Below are 23,936 nucleotides of genomic sequence, written 5' to 3' on the forward strand. Positions count from 1 at the left end.
TCATTTGAAAAATGAGGCTACCAATCCCTTCCTGCTTGGACTAACCAGATCGATGCACCGGTTATCTCTGAAGGCACCTTTAAAATGGCAGGCCGCAGCTCAGTCTCCGCTCCTCATGGTCGTTCATCATTACCATCATGTAGCAGTACCTTCTTTTAAAAAGTCCTGGTAATAAAAGCATTATTTTTCATCTGGAACACTAACGTATTTTTTTAAACCTTTGTGTTCTGGAAATGCTCAAATGTGTACAGACGTGGAGAGAAGTGTATACGGGACCCCAGGTTTTCCTCTCCCAGGCAGAGGGCCCCTCTCTGTCTCCCACGTTCCTTTTAAGTAGCGTCGTCTGTGTTGGTGCGAGGCCTCTGGTCCAGTACGGAAGGGACTTGTATTCTTTTTAGTTATATCATATTTTGTTTTCCCCACACAGTAAAGAGAGTTTTAATTAGTCACCAATGTTTAAAAATTGGTAGATTCTTCATAAATGTGTGGGTTTGAGTCTTGCCTAGAAACATCGGGAGGCTGGTAGCATGGGCCCCTCATTCCTGGGGGTGGGAGGCAGTAGGCGGGTCTGGGCAGCGGCTTCCTCCCCTCCCCACATCGCCTGCCTGACCCCACTGGCATCCGAGTCTGTAAGCCTTACCCTAAACATGCTTCCCCCGTGAGCCTGGCTTTCGTGAGTGGGGTAGAGTCTGTTTTCTGCCTCTCTCCGGGTTTTTAGAAGGCGTTCTGTATCCTAGGGTGAATGTACATAGCCTTCTAGGATTTCTGATAGATACCCCTCTGCTGCTTTTGTAGGTCAAAAATGGTTGACTCTTGGCAATCTCCTGTAGCTCAGCCGAAGACAAGACACGGTTTGAATGTTTAAATAGGGGGCGCCTGGGCGGCTCAGCGGGTTAAGCATCCGACTCCTGATTTCGGCTCCGGTCGTGATCTCAGGGTCGTGGGATCGAGCCCCCCATCGCCCTCTGCACTGACAGCATGGAGCCTGCTTGGGGTTCTTTTTCTCCCTCTCTCTCTGCCCCTTCCCTGCTCGCTCGCTCTCTCTCTCTCTCTCAAAATAAAAGAAATCAATGTTTAAGTATGAAGTAAGTATGATGTATCGTACGGGGGGTGGGGCAAGAGTTGGGGATGGGGAGACTAGCGGCTGTGCGGTCACGATCCCGTCAAGTTAAAGCATGGCAGTGAGCGAATGTCTGCAGCCTGAGGTTTTGAAGACAGCTTGACCTTCTGTGAGCCTGCTTTTCGTTTGTTCATTTTACGTAACAGCTTTATGGAGAATTCACATGCCATACGACTCCACAGTTACAAGTCGTCGATTTTTAGTGTGTTCCCAGCTACACTACCAAACCACAGTCAATTCTAGAACATTTTCATCCCCCCAGAGAGGAGCTCCATACCCATTAACAGTCCCTCCCCGCCTCCCCCCGATCCACCAGCCCTAGGCAAACGTTCATCCGTTTTCTGCCTCTCTGGATTTGCCCATTCTGGACCTTTCTTGTAAAGGGAATCCTACAACATCTGGTCTTTTGGGACGGCTTCTTTCACTCGGCATCACGTTTTCAAAGCTCCTCTGTGATGTAGTGCGGGTCCGTGCTCGGGTTATTTTTCTTGCTGGATAACATTCCATCCTATGGATGTGCCACATTGTCTTCATCCGGTCATCAGCCGATGCACATCTGAGCTGTCGTGAGTAACGCTGTCACGGAATCCGCGTACAAGCTTTTGTGAGACCGCGAGCCTTGAGTTCTCTTGGGTGCATACCTGGGAGTGGAATTGCTGTGTCGTATGGTGACTCTTGTCAGCCTTTTGAGAAACTCCTGGCTGTTTCCAAAGCAGCTACACTCTTTCCATCCCCATCAGCGATACGTGAGGGTCCTGATTCTCCACGTTCTCACTTGGCATCTGACTTTGGGTGCGGCCATCCTGGTGGATTTGGTAACAAAACCTTCCCGAAGGAACGTGATCTCTGTAGAGGGTAGAGAAAGGATCGTCGTTTTGTCAGCGGCCTAGGCCATCAGCTGTGGTGATTTTCAAGAGCTCCCAAGGAAGCCGGGTTTACATCATAAGCTCAACATGCCCCAATCGTGCACCCCCGTACCCAGCGCCGGCTGCGGGCCCTGCCCGTGGGTAGCGGGAGGGCTTTGTCTCTTATGACTTGTTCCCGGGGTGGGAAGTAGCCTCCCCCCGTCTCATCTGCCATGTGGCCATTCTCCATGCAGGTGTCACCATGAAGCTCATGGACGAGGTGGCTGGGATCGTGGCCGCACGTCACTGCAAGACCAACATAGTCACCGCTTCTGTGGACGCCATTAACTTTCACGACAAGATCAGAAAAGGTAACGGGACTCTGCTGACGGAAGGCAGGTGGCCTTTGGCTGTCGGGCTCCCTCTGCCGGTTCGCTTTTGGTTCGTACCCCCTGTCGCCGCCAGCGCCCTGGTGTCCGCCCATTTGCCATGAGAGACAGGAAGCCAGAGTTTTGTGCTTTGTTCCTGTAGTTGCATCCGTGAGGCTAGGATTTGCTCGTTTGACTTTTCAATCTGATAGACTTATTTATAACTCGTGTTGGGGGCCCTAATCCTACTAAAGCGCACCGTGAACCCATCTTCCGAAAATGCTCTGCGAACGGAGCCCTCTGAACATCTTATGTGCACAGTCCTGGTGCCTGTTGCCAGCAGACTTTACGCCACTGTGCACGTTTCCTCTGGCGTTGGAATAACCCTTGATGTAAGTAGTGGCGGGACCCGCGCCGAGAAGCCCAGGGACCGCAGTCCTGGGCCAGCCCGCCTGTACCACCCGGGACAGCGCTGGGGTTTGTCCTGTCCCCAGGCCCAGCGACTCGGCCGCCACCCAGACGGCGCCTGCTGTCTCCCTGTGCGTTTGCCACCACAGGAGACAGGGCCGGCTCATCTCGCTCGTCCCGCGTTGCTGCTGCTGGTGTGGAGCGGCCGTCCCCTCCCGAGACACGGTGATTTCAGTGTGTGTTGTCTTCCGAGGTGAGGCTCCGTGCCCCAGAAATGTAGCCCTTGGCTGCAGGGCTGCGAGAGCCTGGCATTGATGCTGGATCAGCCCTGCTGTGACTGCAGCCTCGCGGGGAGAGCCGTCGGGTCAGACCGGTCCTGGGTGGGGGTGGCGGGTGATGACAGGCACGCCGCCGAGCGAGCGAAACAGTGCTTGTCGTGCCCCCCCCCCACCCCCCACCCCAGGCCTCACTGACCCTGGAGGGCCCCGGGCCAGCACGGCCACGCTCTGTCCCGCAGAACACGGCAAGCGAGTGAACGTCCTGGAATGGGAGGGGCGGGGGAGGCGCGTGCCCGCCCTACATGCCGGGAGCATGTTAAGCGTAGCCGAGTTGGATTTGGGTGCTCTGAGGGGAAGGAAAAGGTCTGCGGTGCCGCTCCCTCTCCTCTGCGGAATCCCTTCGTAACTGGTAGGTGTTTGGCACAGAGACCCCAGCGCCCTGTTAGAATTTACCCCAGGCGAGCAGCCTTGCCTGTCTTGGCTTGTCCTCCGTGGGCCGCGGGTGTGGTGTGCGGCCGTGCCTCCCTGTCTCGAGAACTCCTCCCTGCAACCAGAACCCCATTGTTGAACGCCGCTTCAAAATCCACGGTGGAAGACACCTTTACGGGCCGTGACCTTGCTCTGTTCGGTGTCTCCTGAGTGCCCTTTGAGAACCACCGACCAGGAAGAGAGACTTTTCTAGAGAATCAGCCAGTTTGCTCAGCATCAGCCCGCTCGGCAGATGTGGTCCACAGCTGGGGAAGCCTCCAGAGAATGAAGGCTGACCGCCCTCCCCCCCCCCCCCCCCCGCCCCGACCACGTCTTCACCCTCAGGCCCTTATATGACCAGGGTTAACTTTTGGGGATGGAGAATGATTGGCGTCTGGTCCGTAGGAATTAGCGATTTTCAGGGAACACCGTGGGCTCTACTTGGAGCAGAGAGTGCTTTCCGGGACTCACGCAGCAACGGCTGGGGCAGCGCGTGTGTGCGTTGCCTTGACGAACACTCTCCGTTTCTAAAAAGATATGCTTATTCCAAAACACAGAGAAAACGGTCTTCATTTTCAGAAACTGTAGTTTCTGGCAGGACATTCTCCTCTGGACTGGTTTCCTCCAGCGGGCAGAGTGAGGGGTGGGCCGCGTGGGCTCGCCCGGCTGCACCCTCGGGTGCTGAGCCCCCACAGTCCCCGTCCGGGGCCCCCGGCTGGTGTCCCAGCCCTGGCCTGGAGCCCGTGCCACCCCTGGAGAGCGGACAGGTCACTCTGCTTTCTCGGGTCACGTCTCATTTGGCGCGTCAAGGACTGTGGGCCAAACCGGCAGTGATGGAGTCTGGTCTGTTTCTGTGCCAGTGTCCTCCAGGGGCTGTTAGACGCTGTCACACCTTATCTGTTGTTTTCCGGAGGAACATCCCCGTGTGAAGCTGTGGGCTCCTCTGTGGGAGAGCCCGCAGCGACGTTCCCAGGCAAGGTCTCCGTCCTGACAGCTCAGGGCCACACCCGCTTCAGGGACGGAATGGGCGCGTGTTGTCTTCAGTTCCTTGGGGCCGAGGTCGCTGCAGGTGCGGCCACTGTCACGGGCTCCCGTCCTCCCACGTTCTTTGCTCCTTTCTGGGGACATGCAGCGTGAGGCTGGGGGGGCCCTGCTGGCTGTAGGCAATCCAGGGGTGCCAGGAGCTCGCTGAGGGGGACCGGAGACTGACATTCCCGCTCGTTCTGCGTTGATTTTCTGATGCAAACCTGCTGAGATTCCCGTGAAGTCCAAACGTGTGGGGCTCTAGCTCCGCCTCCAAGCTCCTGCTGTCCGTGATCCAACATCTCCTCCGCCCTACCAGGAGGGGGCCGGGAGAGCCAGGCCGGCCGGCAGCATGGAACCCAGCCCTCTGCACCACGGCCAGGGCTGGGGCGGAGTTCAGTGCTCTGCACAGCGGTGTGTGTGTCCCAGGGCTGCACCACAAGGGACCACAGACCTGGGGCTTCAAACAGCAGACGTTCACTCTCTCACAGTCTGGAGGCCCCAAGTCCCCAGTCCTGGTGTGGGCAGGGCCCCTCCGGAGGGACTAAGAGAGGACCCTTCCAGCCTCTGGTGGCTTGTGGCTCGTGGCCACATCACTGTACCCTCTGCCTCCACCATCACATGGCCTCTCTCGTCTGCCTGTTCTCTTCTGATGACTCTTGTCTCAGGACGTGAGTCTCACCCAGAGAATCCAGGAGGATTTCATCCTGAGATCCTTGACTCTGGGGCATCTGCAAAGACCCTTATTCCCAGCAAGGTCACATTGTGAGGTTCTGAATGGACTTACCTTTTGGGGTGCCACTGTTCAGCTCGTTACAATGCTTTCTCTCCTAACAGCTTGGTTCCGGGTAGATGCTAGCTCACTTCCCCTTTCACAAAATGGTGAGGTGGGTAAAATCTGTGCCCCACGCTACCCCTTTCCCCACATGAATGTGAGTCCTTCCCTTGCAAGAGACGGCGGGAAAGTCAGCACCCAGCCCGGGGACCTGACACCTGAGGGCAGCCCCCCCGGAACAGAATTGAGGCCCCACGCTTCTCCGGCATGGGGGCACCGAGGAGGGACCAGTGACGTCCCCATGCGTGGCAGGAGGTGGGGTCAGCCCCAACACCCAGATGTGTGGAAATGACAAAATGGCAACACTATAGTGCAGAACATGGAACTGCCCTCCTTTTTCTTGGGCACTGAACTAACTCGTTCCTGAGTCGAGTGTGAAATGAGATCAGCATAAGGACTATTTTTTTTTTTTAAGTTTATTTTACTTTGAGAAAGAGAGAGAGAGAGAGAGAGAGAGAGAGAGTAAGCAGGGAGGGGCAGAGAGAGAGGGAGAGGGAATCCCAAGCAGTCTCTGCGATGTCAGCGCAGAGCCTGACGCGGGGCTCGATCTCGTGTACCGTGAGATCAGGACCTGAGCCAAAACTAAGAGTCGGACACTTAACGGGGCTCGGCCACCCGGGTGCCCCCAAGGACCATTTTTTAAGTACTGATATTTCACAGAAAAGGCGCATGTAGGCGACGGAGCCGGTGGACATCCCAGGGCTGTGGTCACGGTGTGGCCGCTGTCCACAGCCAGCGCCCAGCCCTCGGGGCCGTGCCACCTCCCATCTCTGCGACGCACAGCCCTGGAGGACGCAGCTGTAAGAGGCCGCCCCCCCCGGGAGGGGCGTCCCCCACCCTCTGAAGGTTGATCTGACGCAGTGGAGAAAAGCCCAGAAATGTCGCCACGTTGCCAGCCAGGCACGCGGCCTGTTTGTGAGCTCCCTGCAGCTGCTGTAATGTCTCACCACAGAACCAGTGGCTTAGAAGGTTCGCACCCTCTCTTACGGTTCTGGAGGTCAGGCGTCTAAAAGCGGTCCCCAGGGACTTATTTTTATTGGGTCGCTTGCTCCATTGCTGATTTTTTGTTTGTTTGTTTGTTTGTTTGTTTAAGTTGAGACGTTAGAATGCCAAGGCAGCTGTGAAGGGAAGTAAAAGAGGAACATTGTTACCTTTGATGCCATGGTCTGGGAAGCCGTGGGCAGGAAAGCCTGAAGCTGGAGCTGTGTTGTGGAGAAGCCGCGTCCCCAGACTCTTGGGTGGGAAGTGAGGGATGGTCTAGAAAATGCTTTGGGATGCAAAGCGGTTATGTAAGAAATGCCAAAGTTACTTCGCCATGTCCGTGCTTTTCTGAGAAAGCTACACTGTCCCTGCTCTTTTTGGAGCTTGAGCGCTGAGCTGTTCTTGTCGTTTGAAGTGCTTGGCAGCCCCGCAGCTGTGGTAAGAGCAACTTTGTATTATTCTGTTTTCTTTTCCTCTGTTTTCTTTTCCGAATCCCCGCAGGCCCCGCTGCGCTGCGGCGGCAGTGGCTCTGGGAGGTGGGGCCGGGCACCTGCCGGCCCCCCTGGGCCACGCCACTCTGGGCGGCTCAGCCCTGCTCCGGGAACAGAGGAGCTGGGGTCGCAAGGGTGATTTACACCTCGCTTGGCGGGGCGTAGGCTGTGCCTGCCCCGCGGCCCAGGAACTATACTTATCCCGAGTTTTCCGATCCGGAAACCGCCCGTGCGGCAGGGCTGCTCCCTTCCAGAGCCGGGAGGGCAGGCCGTCCGGGCGCAGGCATCACCTCGGCGGTGCTGAGCTCCCCCCCTGGACAGTCACGTGCAGCGCCGTTGACGCTCCCTCGGCCGCCCGAGTGGCAGCCGGCCCACACAGCTGTGCGTGGACCTCCTGGCTTTCTCCAGCCTCTCGAAAACGTGGCTGAGCGTCCTCGCTGTCGGGGGAGTCCGGCCCCTGGCACTGGCCTTGGCCTTGGCCTTGGCCTTGGCCCGGGGCCCTTTTCCCACTGAACTGAGACAGAGGCAGGCACCTTAGCCTCCTGCCTCCAGTGCCAGTCGGGCTTTGCCTGGGGGGCTTTGCCTTGCAGGGGGGGTGGGGGGGAAGCGCCCACCTGTGCGTCCCCCGCAACAATTGCTGGCCACACATGGCTCTTTGCCTCCTAATTAAAGGTAAGCAAAATGGAAAATGGTCGCACCTGCCACATTTCCAGTGCTCAGTAGCCACGTGTGGCCGGCAGCCACCGCATCAGACGGCAGAGAGCAAGGACATCCCACTATCGCCAGAAGTTCTGGGCAGTGCTGGTCTCTGGACCTTCTGGACTCCGTCCCCGGTGTCTGACGTTCCGGGAGGAATTTCCATCAACCCTACAGTCATATAGACAGTCAGCCCAAAGCCGGGTGCCCCAGAGCCCCCTTGAGCAGGGCCCCACGACCCCGCGGCTCACTACAGATCTGGGTGCAGAGCCTCCCCGCGAGGCCGCCTGTGGTCCCAGGGTGCTCTCTGCACGCCATCTGCAGGGACACCCGCTCAGACCTCAGGGGCCTGGTTGGGGTTCCCCGGGCAGGGCCCGCCTCTTGGTGGTACGCAGGGGGCTCCGCTTTATTCTGGGAATTCACAAGAGGAATTTCACAGAAGCTCCAGCTTCGGTTAGATATCTATCCGATGGTTGCACCGCCACACGGACGGCCGAAACGTGCAAACTACAAGACAGTCGACAGTCGTGACAGTCCCGTCCCTTCGTTTTGGCCGGATACTTTTTAGCAAACTAACCGCAGGTATTGACTTCCCTGGCCCTGGATGCAACAGCAAACTGACTTCCCTTCAGAAGCCCACTGGGTCTGGGGCTGTGTGGCTGCCGGGACCCTGGCCCCATTGTCTTTGGGATTCATTTGTTTTTACTTGGAACTTCGTTCACGTTTCTAGACTCTTTGTGTTGTCGTAGAATCCTGCTTCAAACATGGAAAGGTCACGTTAAGTGCTAGAAATGTATGATAAGACCCTTTCAAAATAATATGCTCTGAGCTTTATAAGTGTCACCCCCCTGATTTTATAGTCACTAACGATGCAGTGTCAGTAGCGGCCCCAAGAAACTGGATTTTACATTCAAGTCACCCAGCGTAGCGTCTGCGTGGATAGCTGTATGAATTCTCCGTGGCTTCCGTGACTGCTTACTAGAAATGTGATGGCTGGGACAGCAAACCTGCTGTGTCCCAATTCTGGAGGTCCAAGTCCAACCCGGGTCTCTGGGATAACACCACGGAGTCGGCAGGGGGCAGGCCCGTTCCTTCCGGAGGCTCTGGGAGAGAATCCGTTTCTCGCCTGTTCACCTTCCACAGGCCTCCTGCCTTCCTTGGCCTGTGGCCCCTCCACCATCTCCACAGTCACCAGGGTAGCATTTCTCTGACCCGCCGCTCCTGCCCCCTCGTCTGCTTAGGACGACCCTTGTGAGGACATCGGGCCCCCCTGGATAGTGCAGGCTGGTCGCCACATCTCAGGATCCTTAACCTAACCACATCTGTAAAGCCCCTTTGCCACGGACGGTCACATAGTTCACAGGCTCAGAGGATTAAGACATCTTTCGGGGCCACTGCTGTACCTGCAGTCCAAGTCGGTTCATTCCACTTGACACAGGTCATTTCTGAGCTCTGCCTATAAGCTCTGTAGACAGGACTCTCACAGATAACACAGGGGAACGACAAGGGGGTCAGCTCTTGGGGGTTTCGGGGCAGCATGAGAGGACGCGTCCCTCAGTCTGTCCCAAGCCCCCCAGCTGCTGCTACCAGGTACCTCTGAGGTTTGGGAGATTAGCAATGAGGCGACAGAGGTGACGAGCTTCCAGGCAAATCTCAGCCTCTTACAGAGAGTTGGTGCTGGAACTCGGGTCCGGAGGGGACTTTGTGTACCGACGTCCCGGGACCCGGTGAGCGCCGCTGAGTCCCGGCCTCTCGGCCCAAGCTTGCGTGCTGGGGATGCTGAGCTGTGGCCCAGGCCTTCCTCTGCAGGGTCCACTCTTGCTGCAGTCACATCTCAGTGTCAGGTCTGGCAGAGCTGCTGACGTCCTGGAACCCGGAGAGAAAGGGCAGGGTTTTAAGGCTCGGTTACCCTGTGCTCCCCACAGGCTGAAAACGTAAAATCTCTCTTGCTGATGCAGTAGCCCGTTGTATTTATTTAGACAGTGTTAGAAGTGGCATCTCGGCCAGTGTAAATGCACCTGCTACAGAAAAAGAGAAACGCTATTTGTTTTAACCTTGACTTCTTATCGCCACGTTGGTACAAATCTCCACCCGAGACACTAACAGCGTTGTGTGGGCTCACTCTGTGCTTGGTTTGAGGTGGCTTTTCCTGGAGGACTGTTAGGGAAGGACACTCAGACCTTACCGGAAATTTCTGTCCCGGGCTTGCATCCCCATGACATACTTAATGTGGGGAGGTGACCTCCCCGTGGCCACATTTGCAGCCCACCATTTCCTCAACTGCCCCAAGAGACGTTACTCCTGTGCCTGTTTGCAGATGAGGCCACAGCACAGTGTGGCTCCCGGCTTGCTGCCTGCCCCCGGGGACCTCCCCAGCCACTGCAGCCTGAAGGGATGGCCGGCCACCCAGGGCTCACACCGGGCCTCAGAGAGCCTGCCTTTCATGGAGACGCTTTTTGGGAATGTCTGGCTGTTCTCACTTCAGCAGCTCAGAGGACTACTCCGTGCGCCCTCCTGGCCTCCGTCCCCCAGGCCAGGAGAGAGGCCCTGACACCAGGAGCCTGTCCTAGGTGGGCTTGTGGCACCCAGCACCAGCAGCAGGTGCCGTTTTCCCCCTTGACCTGGTCATGCCTGGTCTTTTTTATTTTTTTGAGAGAGAGAGCACCCACGCATGCACGTGCATACACATACATGCACACATGAGAGGGAGAGGGACAGAGGGAGAGACAGAATCTCAAGCAAGCTCTGCACTGCCAGTGTAGAGCCTGACGTGGGTCTCAAACTCACAAACCATAAGATCATGACCTGAGCTGAGACCCAGAGCCAGACACTTAACCGACTGAGCCACGCAGGTGCCCCATGCCTGGTCTTTTAAATAAACAAGCCACTCTCTGGGTGGATTTGGACGTGTGACCTAGTGGAAAAGTCCCCAGGCAATGTGTCAGTGCTTTGGACGCTCGGCCTCCGCTGCCCCCTACGGAGAGCCTTTGAGCATGTGACTGCTGCGCCCGGTAGGCCCCCCTCTCTGCAGTTTCCCAGGCAAGTTGAGGTGGACGGGAGCACAGGCTGGGGTCCTTCCCGGTCTCGGGTGGTCCTGCCCCTGTACTGGGGGAGAGATGGAATGAGCCAGACCTTGTGGGAAAGAGCCTCGCCGCCCCATCTCCGTGAGATCTCTGGGCATCCTGGCCTCCACTCGGGCAGCATGCCTCTGGCTTCGTGTCCAAGCCCCATGCTCACCAGTAAACCACGTCGGCACGGTGGCTCTCCAGCCTTGCCCGGCCTCCGTGTGATGAAGGGGCCTCTAGGATCCAGTGAGAAACCACCTTGCACGAGCCTCGAGGAATCGGCAAGAAGGGGGAGCCAGCCCAGGCTGAGCCTTGTGCTGGGTCTCCCAGTACCCTGCACATGATGGCTGCTGTCACCACTCTCTGGGCTGTGAGCACCCACCCCCGGTGACCTCTGGCCACGTGAGATAGGAGTGGTGGTCCCTGGAGGTGAGCGGGTCCCCTTAAGTCACACAGCCCCTGGCTGGGTGTGGTAGACCCACAGACATGTCTGGGGTGCCTCCTTCGTGCTAGGTGCGCTCAGACACAGGGCGTGACCCTCCCCCAAACATGTGCACCTATGGGGTCGTTCAGAACATGTCCCTCTGGGGCGCCTGGGTGGCTCAGTCGGTTGGGCGTCGGGGTTGGCTCAGGTCATGATCTCACTGTCCGTAGGTTCGAGCCCCGCGTCGGGCTCTGTGCTGACAGCTCAGAGCCTGGAGCCTGCTTCCGATTCTGTGTCTTCTTCTCTCTCTGCCCCTCCCCGGCTTGAGCTCTGTCTCTGTCTCTCTCAAAAATAAATAAACATTTAAAAAAAAATTTTTTTTCATAAAAAAAAAAAAAAAAAAAGGCCTTCTGGGGTGCCCAGGTGGCTCGGTCAGTTAAGCATAGGACTCTTGATTTCGGCTCAGGTCGTGATCTCACGGTCCGTGGGATCGAGGCCCAAGTCAGGCTCTGTGCTGACAGCTCGGAGTCTGCTTGGGATCCTCTCTCTTCCTCTCCCTCTGCCCCTCCCCCCACTCACATGCACATGTGTGCACATGTTCTCTCTCTCAAAAGAAGTAAATAAACTTAAAAAAAAAAAACAACCCATGGCCTTCAACTTGGGGACGATAGGACACTTCAGGGGTCTCCTGAACCCCTGAAATCTTAAGCAAAATCAGTCTGTTCTGTTTCTCTCTGGAGAACACATGGCAAGCACAGATTCTCAGAGGGTGGAGGGGACATATGATAGAAGAGACCCCAGGAGAGGCATCTATACTCCCCTGACCTGCCCTGCATGTGCACTGGGTGCTGAGGCTCCCATAACTCAGGCAGGGCCTGGCGAGCCTATGGGTGGCCTGTCCCTGTTGGTCACATAGACAGCTCCGTCCAGGGCAGGAGGACTTGCCCGCTGACGCTTGACCCTGACGTGCTGCTCCCTGGTCTCAGCCCAGCACAGGTGTATGCTGAGTGCTCTGTTCACGACTCTACCCTTGTAGCTCACATAGTGCCACTTGTCACTGACCATGTGGCCTTCCTTCCCTCCCGGAAATGGCTGTACACGGCATGAAGCACTCCCTGTAAGTATGAAACTGAATGTGGCATGGAACATTCTGGTACTTTATAACATGGAATAACTGCTCCTGCTTCTGGTCTGCCCACACACTCACCTCTAACAGTCACCACGCTGTCTTGACTTGTCCGTCTTCCTGGGTCTTTAAACATGTCTTGTGGGGCCTGTCTCCTTGGAGCTAGGATGTCGGGGCTCCCCCGGGGTTGTTCAAAGGTCCCCACAGCCAGCACTTCCAGGGAGCAGGACTCAGCATTACATGCCAGACGTGGGCAGGGATTTCCTTGAACCCAGCCCGGAATGAGGCCGTGCTGGGGCGTGGGGGTCGGGGAGCCCTTGTGGCTACATGTTGGTGGAGGGGAAGCCATGCATATTCCCTTCGCCTGGATGTCCCCGAGGGTTAGCGCCGTCTCATGGTCCAGAGCACCACCACTGGCGATAATAACGACTGGGCCCAAGGTCAGCATGTGGCCTGTCTCGTGCTTCCCCGTAGTTACCCTGTGAGGCAAGTCAAGTCTGTTTATAGGAAAAAGACTGGGCTCCAGGAGATACAGGGCCAAGGCTAGATGGTAGGTGAGGGCCCACGAACAGGAGAGCCACTGTAGGTTAGGAAGCAGCTGCCAGGGTGGATATTCGTGACCCAAGGGGCATGGGGAGCTCAGGGAGGTTGGGCTGAAGTCGAGAGAGAGGGACACCTGGCATGGTGTCATGGGAACGTATGGCTTTGGACTTTATCATAATCAACAGGCGAAACCACGCTGGTACAGGCAGGTGGTGAGCACCTGGGGACTCTGACCAGGGACAGAGCCATGGGTGTGTTGTGGGAAGGCAGTGGCTGCGGCTCGGGGGAGAGCTCTGGTCCCGTGAGCAAGCCTCACGGAGAGACGGAGAGCCTGGCAGGGCAGATGTAGTTTTGCTGGACAGAAGGGTAGGAGGGCAGGGCCCAAAGTGCGCACAGTGGTTCTGGGGGATGTAGGACCACGGTCACCGTGACGGCTGGCCCTACCAAGCACTCGAGGCTGCCACTAGACCAGCATCAGGAACAATGGCTGGGGAGCACGGAAGGGACCAGGGGAGGTAGAAGGAGGTTCTTCGGTGGCGCTTGGCCCAACACGGTGGGGCAGCCGCGTGGCACCAGTAAGGGCACAGTGTAGACAGTGTGGGTTGACTCGGCCTCGACGCTCCTGCAAGAGGGACGGAGCCAGCTCACCGTGCAGCCACCTGAAAGCAGGTTGGGGCCTTGCCCTCGGGCAGGCCTGTCCCCGGCATCCTTCCAGCAGACGCTGCCCCTCCCCGGGGGCACAGACCCACGCTTGGGCAGGGGGCCAGTGACCCCTCAGCTCACTGCTCACCTAGATGCCAAAAGTGAACACCTGCTCCCGAGAAAGGTGACCGCTCAGGGGCCGCTACTAATGAGGCGCTGTGATGTCTCGTCATCTGTACGTCCTCGTAGCATTAGAGTGATGTCGCGTAACCAGGCGTCTTCTAACGCCCCCGGTAACCCCGATGCCTGTGCCCTCCCCACCCGGCCCGGCCGCCCCGCCTGTGCCCTCCGCTGACGCGCTGTGTGCTCTGCAGGGTGCGTCATCACCATCTCCGGGCGCATGACCTTCACGAGCAACAAGTCCATGGAAATCGAGGTGTTGGTGGACGCCGACCCCGTGGTGGACAACTCGCAGAAGCGCTACCGGGCAGCCAGCGCCTTCTTCACCTACGTGTCCCTGAGCCAGGAGGGCAAGTCGCTGCCCGTGCCCCAGCTCGTGGTGAGTGACCGCCTGCCCTGCTGGGCGCCCGGGAGAGACTGAGTCAAGGGAGCCCCTTCTGGGGAGCAGGGCCCCCGCCTGGCTGCCCCCTGGCCAGGCGTCCTTGGCTGCGCCGCCCCTCAAATGTGAGGGGCTTCCCCTGTCCATGCAGACGGGGCAGGGGCGGCCTCCTCACTAGCTCTTTGCGCCGGGAGTCCTCTCTTGGGGGTGAGGACGGCGCCCCGGAGCTCCTAGTGCTGTGCACACAAGCTAAAATGGGGCCGAGGACCCTCCCGAGGGACAGGTTCTCAAGGAGCCGTAGCCTGTGCGTCCTGCTCGACGGGGACCGGGCCAGACCCCTACGCCACGGGGCTGGGCATCGGGGCCTCATGACCTTTTCCCTGCCTCGGCCGCCTGGCCAGGCTCTGCCCCGGGCATGCAGAGAGAGATGGCAGGTGTCTGGGCTGGGCTGTTGTCACGCAACCCCACACGTGGGCTGCCACCACAGCACCGAAGGGTCCGGAGCTGGAATCCCAGCACCTTGACCAGTGCTGACCACGGGGCTGCTTGAGAGTCAGGGAGCCAGAAGCAGCAGAGGTTCAAGGTGGCGAATGGGGAAGGTGTGGGTGTGTGGTGAGGATGCTTGGCTGGGAGATACTCGGTAATTGTGTATCGAACAGACGAACGGACGGGCGGACGATGCTCCCAGAGTTCCGTGGAGGACAGTGACGGTCTTGCAGTAAGCCTCACGAATTCCTTAGCAAGGCCAGTCACAGTGAGTGCCCTGCCTGGAGCGTGTCCGGGCACCTGCTAGCACGCCCTCTGCGCCCCGTCACCAGCTGAGGACCGTCCCCCCCTCCCCCCACCCCGGGCCAGCAAGGCTGAGGCACCTGTGGACGGTCGTACGTTCGGTCCCGCGGCGCCTGGGTTTGGGTCCAGCACACCACTTGCCGTCATTCTGGGCGGGGAGCCTCTGCTCAGGCTGCTCCTGGTTTCTCCTGGGGCCGCGGTCGGGGCTTCCTGCCCTCCGTGGGGTGAGGGTGAGGGGGCGGGGTGGGGTCTCCGAGCGCCTGGCACTTTGGCGGCCCCCACAGTCGCCGCTCCCGTGGCTCCTCCAGAAGAGCAGGTACCGGAAAACTCTGTGATGGACACGCTGCAGCTAAGACCTCACTTCCTCACGTGGGCTGGGAGTCAGGCTCCCGCATGCTTCCTCACCACCTGGCTGGTGGCCTGCCTGAGGCCCGCCCAAGGCCCCGTGGGGGTGGCACTCAGGCTTGGAGGTGGGGGGGGGCTCACCAAAGCCGCCGTGGCAGTGAGGCCCCTGGCGTGGCTGTGTCGTCAGGAGCCTCGGCTGCCTACAGGGCCCTTTGCCTTTGCGCCTCCAGTGAGTCAGGTGGGGTCAAGAGATGTCTCCGATGACAGAGCAGAGACGGCTGCGAAGGGGAGGGCTGTGAACCTGGCCTTGAGGGGTAAGGGGGTTTAACCAGGCTGAAAGGAAGGAAGGCAAGAGCTGGGGCGGGAGCCCCCCCTCAGGCAGACGGGCCCCAGCCCCCCATTTCCAGTGGGCCTCGTCAGCTGGACGCTTCCCGCTCCGCCCGGCCGGCTGGGACGCGCCTTCCGCTCTGCGGGCTCCCCCTCCAGGCTGGCAGGATGGCTTCCACCCCACCCGGCCCTCGGCCCACGTGCGTGGTCCCCACTCCTGGCCACTTGTGGCCTTGACCTTTGCAGCCCCGTGTCTCTGGGTCTTGGGCCACGTCTCCTCAGAACCTTGCCTGCTCCTCGTGGCCCCAAACGCAGGCCTTGCCCGCTGCTGGTCTAGACCGTGTCCCACCTTTTCCATGTCTCACGGTGCCTTATCCTAAATGCCGAATTCCGCCGCACGCGTGCGAATACTTGACGTCTCTTCTCTCTGGCCTCCGGGCTCCGCAGGGTGGCCAGATCCAGGGACACCACGTCGTGTCTCCCCGACCCGACACACGCACCAGGCCTCGGTGAACGCTGTGCTCCCTTGATACAGGACTGCCGTGTCCAGACCATCCATCCGTGGCCCCTAAACACCAGGCCCTGACGGGTCCCTGTGCCCGTCCCCATCCTTGGGCGGCGGGGTCCAGGCCCTGTGCTGCAGGCATCGCTGTGGTCACCGCTCGCTCCCCGGCTGACTTTGCCAGCTCCGCGTCTCTCTGGGGTCTCCACACACGCCTCAAACGTGATTTATCCTGAATTGAACTCATTAACTTTCCCCCCAAAACCCCACTCATCCTCACGTGTTGTGGTCCCTTTCTCAGTGAGTCTGGGAACCCGCCTGGCCCCCCTGTCCACTGTCCTGCTCGGCCCCCCACACCCGCTGTCTCTGGGCCCCATCCCTGGCTGGATCCCCGCTCAGCCCTTGGCTCACCACCGCCTCCTCCATTCTTGCCGCCCTCGGTCTGACACCCTAGAGCCAAGTGGATTTGTTGAAACAAAATCAGATTTTCCCCCCTTCCTGCCTAATCTGCTCGGCAGCTCCTTGGCACCCTCAGCACGGGGTCCGGTGAGGCTCTGTCCTCAGCCCCCAGACTCGTTCCTGCCTCGGGGCCTTCGTACCTGCTCTTGCCCTGCCTGGATGCCTTCCCTCAGACCGGTGCAGAGCCAGCTCCTTCCACGGTTTCTCAGATAGTTCCTGCTTAGGTGGCCTTCCCTCCGCACCCTAGATAAAGCCTGACCACCCCACCTCCCCCACCCCCCCCGCCCCCGCCCCACGGCCCGGTGACCCTCTCCCCTCCCCACACCGCCTCCGGGCGCACAGCACCACCTCGGATCCTCTGGTGCACACGCATTCGTTCGGTATCCGGCCCCGCCCTCGGCCCCGATGTGTGACTCCAGGACCCCCAGCACAGACTGGGGCTCAGGAAGGTGCCTGTGGGGGCTCGTGGGCTTGCTGGCTTCTCCAGCCACATTCCTCCACCCCGCCGGTCAGTGCCCCGCTGGACACTTGGCGAGTGCCGGTCCCTAAACACCACAGGGGCTCCCTCCCCTCACTGCTGCGGACGCGCGCGCGCCGTCAGGGCACGCGCGCGGGTGTGGGCATCCTGCTGCCAGGGTTCGGGGCAGGGACCCTGGCGCACTCCTACTTCCTGGGCGCCTCCGTTTCTTCCCCTGTACGATGGCGACAGCCCCAGCACGCGCCACAGAGGGTGGGTGAGGGTCCTGTGCGCTAGTTTATACGAGGAGCTCCACGCTTGTCAGCTGCTGTTCGCTGTCCTTTCCTGGAACCCTCTGGAGCCCTCCTGGCGGGGGTCATGAGGGAAGAAGCAGGAGGGGGGCGGTCAGCATTCACTGTTGTTCCCTAGGTAGGTTCCTTCCACGGTGGCCTTGTGGACGGGGGCCTGGGGTTGGGGGAGGGGAGCCATTTCCCAGAGACTATCTGGATAAAAGGAACCAGGGACCCGGAGGGCTGGGGGCAGTGGCCAGCTGCCTGTCACGGGAGAGAAGGGGCGGGAACACATCTAAGGCCACCCAGCTGGTCCCAGCCAGGCCCAGCCCCAGGACCACTGGGGCCCTTTCCTCCACTGTCAGCTGAAGGGGTGGCCAGGGGCCCGTGGGCCTCCCCAGGTGAGTAGGAGAGTAAGGACAGGCAAGGAGTCGGCCCATCTTCATCTTGCAAAGGCTCATTCTGAGCAAATGCAAATTGACAGGGTTTTCTGGCACAGTCCGAAGTGCCAGCTAGAGCCGAGCTGTAAGGCTCGCCCGCTCCAGAGCCCGGCAGCTGCTGTGGGCTTGATGGGAGGTGCCGAGGCCGCCCCTGCTGCCCCCATGCCGCAGGCACCCCAGAACTCAGCCCGCTGGGGAGACCAGGGCTGCAGCCGGGAGGAGGGCCTCGGTTCCCCGGAGGTCCAGTCTCCCATGGAGAGTGGCCTGCCGTCAAGGAGCCCCCTGGGTGGGTACCCAAGACCTCCGTGGACATAGGAAACAGTCGCGGGTCTGGGCCAGCCTGTGTGCGCAGAAAGCTGCCTGTGCCCTTTCTAGAAACCTGTGACGGGGGACAGGGATGTCCATCATCGGTGGGGGGCCAGCCCAGAGGAGGAGGTGCTGGTGCCCGGCAGGGTTGCAGCGGGACGGTGGGGAAAGACACTTGTTTGAACAAAGGGCACGTGACCGAATCCCCTAAACCTGAGGGGCCAGCAGCTAGCGATGGCCGTGTCTTCCTGCCGGCCGGCCTCACGTTGATCCAGGCTGTTATCTCTCCAGAATTAAAGATGGTCTTTGATTCTTCACTGAGGCATCCTGGGGCCCACCCCGTGGCAGGGAGGGAGCCCCGGCCTGTCCTGCGTGGCGCGCACTCGAGGCCCGCCGACACAGCGCCGTCTGTCTCCCAGAACACGCGTGTGCTCCGCACAGCCTACGTGCCTGTGCCCGTGGTGGGCGCTCGGCCTCCTCCCCTCTCTGCCCCCCCACCTTGTCAGCTATTTTTAGCTTCCATCCCCGGGGACCGGCTGACATGGAAGGCAGCGCTGCTGTTTGGAGTTTTTCTTGATGAATATTTTATTCTGGGGCGGCTGTGCTCAGCAGCTGCCGGCACTTTCCAGGCTAATCATTAAAGAGGCAGATGTGGAGTATGGAGCTGGGCTGCCGGGCTGGACGCCAGGCCCAGGCCCCACTGCTGCCCTGCCTGCCTCTGAAGGCCTGTCTGTGGCCATGCACCCTGACGTCAGGGGTGGAGGGCACGCCCCAGATGGCCCTGAGCAGGGCTGGAAAGGTGGCCTGTGCAGAGAGACACGGTGGCAACCCGCTAGGGTGGCTTCCTGGGGACCTGACACCAGGTTGGTCCCAGCACCCTCCTTCGTCTCAGTTTCGTTTTAGAAACTGGAGAACCAAATTATTTCTGTGTTGAAGGGAGGAAGCACTGTTCTGGGGCCCCCGCCTGCCTCCCATTCTCTGGTTCAGATGGGGATGCTGCTGCCCCCAAGGGCCCCGGGGAGACAGGAGGTGTGGCTGGAGAATGTGGAGGGCGGGGTGCCGGGGTGCTGTGTGCTGGCCTGCGGTGACCGGGGTGTGTCGACACGGGGCAGGGTGGCAGGACAAGGGGGAACCCAGCCCGGCGCCATTTCTGCGCCTACTGAGCACCCACTCTAGGGGCCGGGGGTGCCCCCCTAGGCCAGTGTCCAGGCAGGGCCAGTCCCTGTCACCTGGGAAGGTGACAGCTGGAGCGCTCCCGGAGTGCCGACTCACTTCAGGGCTGGCGGATCCCCACGCTGGGGGTCAGGCTCGGTTGTTGCCATCCTGCAGACAGGTGACCGTGACAGAGATGGGAGGTAACTTGACCGAAGTCACATGGCTGATCTGGTCCAAGGGACCTAGTGTAGGACCTTGAGCCCCAGCCACGACTGCTCCCTTCCCGCCCCCGAGCCTCCGTTTCCCCACTGGAGCCATCACGGGCTGAGCAATTACTCTGCAGGACCTCTCTGAATTGTCCCAGAGATGACCTAACTGGGAGGCTCCCGGCTCCTTTGCCCTGCAGAGGACATCCGTGCCCAGCCGGACCCCAGGCACGTGGCATGCAGACAGGGGGCTGGGGTCCTCCCGATGGCCCCATTCCTTGAGATGAAGCATCAACAGCTAAGGAGGCTAAGGAGGCTGCCACTCCTGACCGCGGCCAGGCCTGCTCTGCACAGCCCAACGCAGCAAGGGAACACACATCACTTCCCCAGGTTGTAGGAAAGTGGGTCTTTACCCGGGGACTGTCATGGGTGGGGGCCCCTCAGCATCCTGGACACTCAATGTCCTGGAATGATGTTCACTCGCTCCCTAATTGAAGAAACTCAGATGTACTGTAGTGCGGCAGGATTGGTGCTGTTCTGGAAGGGTGTGAGAAGCCACGTTATCGAGGGAACCTGTGCTCCCTGCTGCCTCTCCCTGCCCCTCCCTGCGCAGGGGTGAGTCAGGGACTGGACTTCATGAAACTTCTTGATCCCTCCTCTCACTTGGTTCTGGACGCTTCACAGGGACTCTGTCTTGTGGTGGGAAAATGCCCCCATCCCCAAGCCGTTCCTGTCACCTCAGTGGTTGGTGCTGGGAAATTTCTAGTGGCCTGTGAGAACCGGGGGTGTGGGTGAGAGGGGGCAGTCCCCGCCAGCGCGGCCTTCCCCTCTGCTCTTCCTCCAACCGCCTTTACCTGTGCCGCCGGCAGATGTCCCCTGAAGCCCCACCGTGTCCCTGCCGGTCCGCCTTGGGCCCTTTGCCAGAACAGCAAGTGTTTTGGAGACCACCCTCCCATTAACATTCAACAGCTAGCTACCCGAAAGGAAGGGCCCACGGCACCAATGATACACCTTTTCTTGTTAAAACGCTCGTAGGTTCTACTCTGGAAACATTGGTCTCGTTGCTTTGTTGTGATGTTTTCAAATCCGGGTGACCCCTGGCTGTTTTAATTTCTCTCGAGTGTGAGAACCCAGAAGCAGGCTCTCGGAGGGCATGGTGAGGCCTGACTCCGGTGGCACCAGGAAGGCGGCTGGAGGAGGGGAGGCCTGTGGGCGACACTGGCCGAGGTGCAGTCTCCTGGGGAAAGGGAGGGGACCCCCGCTGGTCAGGGCGCCCCAGGTTCCACTGCGGCCACCTTGGAACGTAAGTGAGGGGAGAGGCCTGTGAAGGTGGTTGGGACCGGACGGGGGCCAGGGCTGGAGGACCGAGGAAGGGGATTTCAGCAGGACAAGCTCATGGCCGGTCCGTCTCTCGGGGGAACACAGACCCGCCTGCCCCTGATCGTGTAAGAAACACTGCTTCTTACTGGCACCGTGCTTTCTCCGCAAGGTGGCAAAGACCCGGTGAATCCAGGGACACTCCTGAACCCTGTACTCAAAGGTCCAGGTGAGAAGCAGGCTCTGGAGCCCCCAGTGGTAGGAAGGATGCAGAGGGGCCTCCCTGCACGCACGCGCGGCCTCGGGCTACAGTGAGTCGGAACCGCCAGCCGGAGGGAGGTGCCTCTTCGGGGACTTTATCCACGCCCAGGTGCGCTGGACGCTCCCCGTCATGCCTTTGTCACCACCGGGGGCTCCTGTTGAGCCCCTCAAGGGTCTGAGCTCTTGAGTTGGTTGGGAACGGAAGGCGTCTGACTGCGTGTCATTGGAGCAAAGCCGCTGGTTTGAATCTTTAGCACAAACACCACACCAGTTTGGAATCAAGGCTCTTTTGTTTCACTCTTCCATTTGTTCGATCATTCGTTCATTCATTCATTCGGCAAATGCCTCCTGGGCCAGGCCCGGCCTCAGCGAATGGCAGTTACGATCTTTATCGTGGCTGTCCGGTGGGGACAGCCGTGTCAACGCAGCTGGCTCAGGAGTGAGTGCTGTGACCACCGCCACGCCCCCCCCACCCCCACCCCCCCACCGCCCGTGTCGTGGGTGAAGCTGAGGAGAAGGCGCCCGATATGATTGAGTCCTGCTTTGCCTCCTGTACCAGAGCCGTCACCCTTCACTGCCTTTCCCGATGTCCCCAGCTCCCAGGCCCTCTCGGAGGGGAGTCCACGGCCACTCTGCACAGCACAGCCATCGTTCCTGAGGCTGAGCCGTGCCGCCGGGTGAGGGGCCCTGACACGGGCAATGTCACCGTTGGAGCCATCACTGGAGGCGGCCGCGGGGAGCCCCCAACGTGGGCCATCAGGCAGGGCGGTGAGGGACTCTGCTGCCCGCCCGGCCTGCTGAGGTCGCATCTGTGGGTGCAGCCGCGCTCTGGGGACACAGCTGCTTGCCAGGCTAGGGGCCCCGGATGCCAAGTTCACCCCTGCCTGGCCACACACGGGGCCCCCCACGAGGCCATGCTGAGTGGCCCCAGTCATCAGAAGACATCCTGACTGCCTGCACAATTGTCCCCAGACCCCTCCTGTCTCCCATTATGAAGACGGGAGAGGGAGCGTGCACGGCTTCCTAATTAAGAACGTCTGTGTCCCTCAGGCTCGCAGGAAGCTGTTCTGTCACCACTGGAAACCCTCTTCGCACCAGACATTCGTTAATTACAAAAAGGACAAGCTATTGATTTTACCGCGAGTGGAAGTTAGTCACTCGCCCTCCGTGCCAAGTTCCAAATGTGTGTGCTCGCGGCACAGAAAATTGCAAACTGGAAAACATTTGGTCTGCGCTGTTAGGCTCCAAGAGCCACAGGCTTTCCTCCGGTGGAAAGGAGCCCGGAAGACAGCGGCTGGCAGGAGGGAGAGGACGCAGATCTGCGGCCCCTGCAGCCAGCGGGCGGGGGCCGTTGGGGCTCCCTGAGCAGAGGGGCAGGGGCACTAATGACCCCCGTGTCTCTGGCTGGGTGTGAAGTTCCAAAGGGCCTGATGCCTTAGGTGACCCCCGGAGCCGTCCGCCCTCCTCCCCGGGCAGTGCTGGGAGTTGGCACATTCTGTCTCTGAGGCTGTCTGTGACACGAGTACCTCCCAGGCACGTGTACAGAGAACACCCGGCCGTCTCACCTCCTCAGGTCGCTGGTTGACAGGTGTGAGAACCTTGCCCTGGGAAGCTGGGGGCCATCCCTGCAGCCCAGAGCCTGGCTTCCTCACGACCCCTCCACCGTCCCCTCCACTAGGCGGGCACCTCCTCGCACCCATGGGAGATGATGCACCGGGTCTGAGCCTCCCCCCTCCAAGGCGCGGGCGTGTGCTCGGGCTGTGGCGCTGCTGGCCTGTGGTCCTGCGCCCTTCTCCCCGCCGGCAGCTCCAGGCCCTTGAAGGCAAATGTGGTTTCCCGCAGAGGAGCTTTTTCCTTCTCCCCGCCGCCCCCAGCCCTCCATTAAAAACAGCAACAGCCAACAACTTATGTATTTATTTACTCTGCCGGATGGAGGGAGACGGGATGCAGGGAGGCGGCAGCCGGGCCGTGGGCGGGGGCCGCGCAGGCAGCCATCTGTCTCGTTCTGTCAGCTTCACACCCGGCAGGGAAGCGGTGGCCCCTCTTAGTCACTTGGCTGGGAGGGCTGTTTGTTGGAACTCACGGCCTGGGGCGGCCGAACGTCCTCTGGCCGCGGGGCCGGGGCGGTGCCGCCACAGAATGCCGAGCACTGCCCTGCCCACCTCTGTTTGCTTCCCTCTCCCCCTCGGATGGCCGTGAGGGGACTTGACCGTCTTTATAAATCCCTGCCCTGGCTGGACACCTTCCTGGGCAGCCGGGGGACAGGGCGCAGCGCTCACGGGGCGGGGGCGGGGGTGCTCGATGCCTGATGTCAGCCAGACGCTGCCCCTAGGCCTGGTGGGGCTCTACAGAGCCCAGAACATTCAGCACATGCCGTCATCCCGAGACCAGAAGAGAGATGAGCCCTCAGCTGGCCCCTTCCTCTGAGGCCTCGCTGAGCTGGCCGGCTGCCCGCACATCCATCACGAGTCAGCGTTCGTTCTGTCTGAGGGCAGATCCCGGCTGATGACTTCGCTGCGGAATATCGAACGTTGGTGCTGTGCACTGGCCTCTCCCTCCACCGAGTGGACGCTAGAATTTACCGTGTTTTGTGCCAGCAGCGTGGACGGGAATCATCTGCGCTTCGGCCTCTGCCCCTCCTCAGGGCACGCATTGACTGAACTAGTGAGAGAAGCATCCAGAGCTTCTGGCACACACATTCTGGAACCCCCGATGGCCTCTTGGCTGCTGAGGGGTAAGTAGCTGCAGTGGTTGGGGGCAGTCTGGTGGAGGGCGGGCTTCAGGCCTGACCGGAGCCGGAGCTCTAGAAAGCCTTGCTAGACCGGATCATCACAGCTGCACGTCGGGCCCAGGGGGGTGAGGGGAGGCCAGCAGGGTGCCACCCTGCACGTGCACGGCCCCAGGGGTGAGCGCCCCCTTAGGACTGGAGGACCCAACATGATGCTCCCCTGGCTCGCGACTCTGATGTGTCTGTACAGACGTTCCTGAAGTTGATGAACTAGAGAGAGGATTCCTCGTGAGTGCAGGGGAAGCATGGGGTGAAACATGGGACAACAGCCCCAACTCCGGCTTCCCCTGAATGTGACAGAAGGGCAGCACACTGCTCATGTCTGTGGAAATCTGGAAGATGCCCTGGCTGCTTGTGGTGCCTCGGTAAACCCGGGCCCCGTCAGCCCCGTGGGTTGGACTCACCCTCACGGGAGCGACTGG

General features: G+C 60.1%; 2 protein-coding genes across 5 annotated transcripts in view; one reads left to right on the forward strand and one right to left on the reverse strand.

The window, feature by feature from the left end:
• ESPN (espin) overlaps positions 1-23,936 on the reverse strand; it is a 248,474-nt gene that overhangs the window by 130,585 nt on the left and 93,953 nt on the right. The window lies entirely within an intron of this gene.
• ACOT7 (acyl-CoA thioesterase 7) overlaps positions 1-23,936 on the forward strand; it is a 100,790-nt gene that overhangs the window by 71,001 nt on the left and 5,853 nt on the right. For all 4 annotated transcript variants that reach the window (XM_053899066.1, XM_019461228.2, XM_019461233.2 and 1 more), the window contains 2 exons: positions 2,220-2,336; positions 13,688-13,872. In XM_053899066.1, the coding sequence (XP_053755041.1) occupies positions 2,220-2,336; positions 13,688-13,872 (302 nt within the window). The remainder of the gene's footprint in view (positions 1-2,219; positions 2,337-13,687; positions 13,873-23,936) is intronic.

The sequence above is a fragment of the Panthera pardus genome, unplaced genomic scaffold, assembly GCF_024362965.1.
Source record: "Panthera pardus isolate Hobbes unplaced genomic scaffold, ASM2436296v1 HiC_scaffold_11, whole genome shotgun sequence".
Classification (NCBI taxonomy): Eukaryota; Metazoa; Chordata; class Mammalia; order Carnivora; family Felidae; genus Panthera; species Panthera pardus.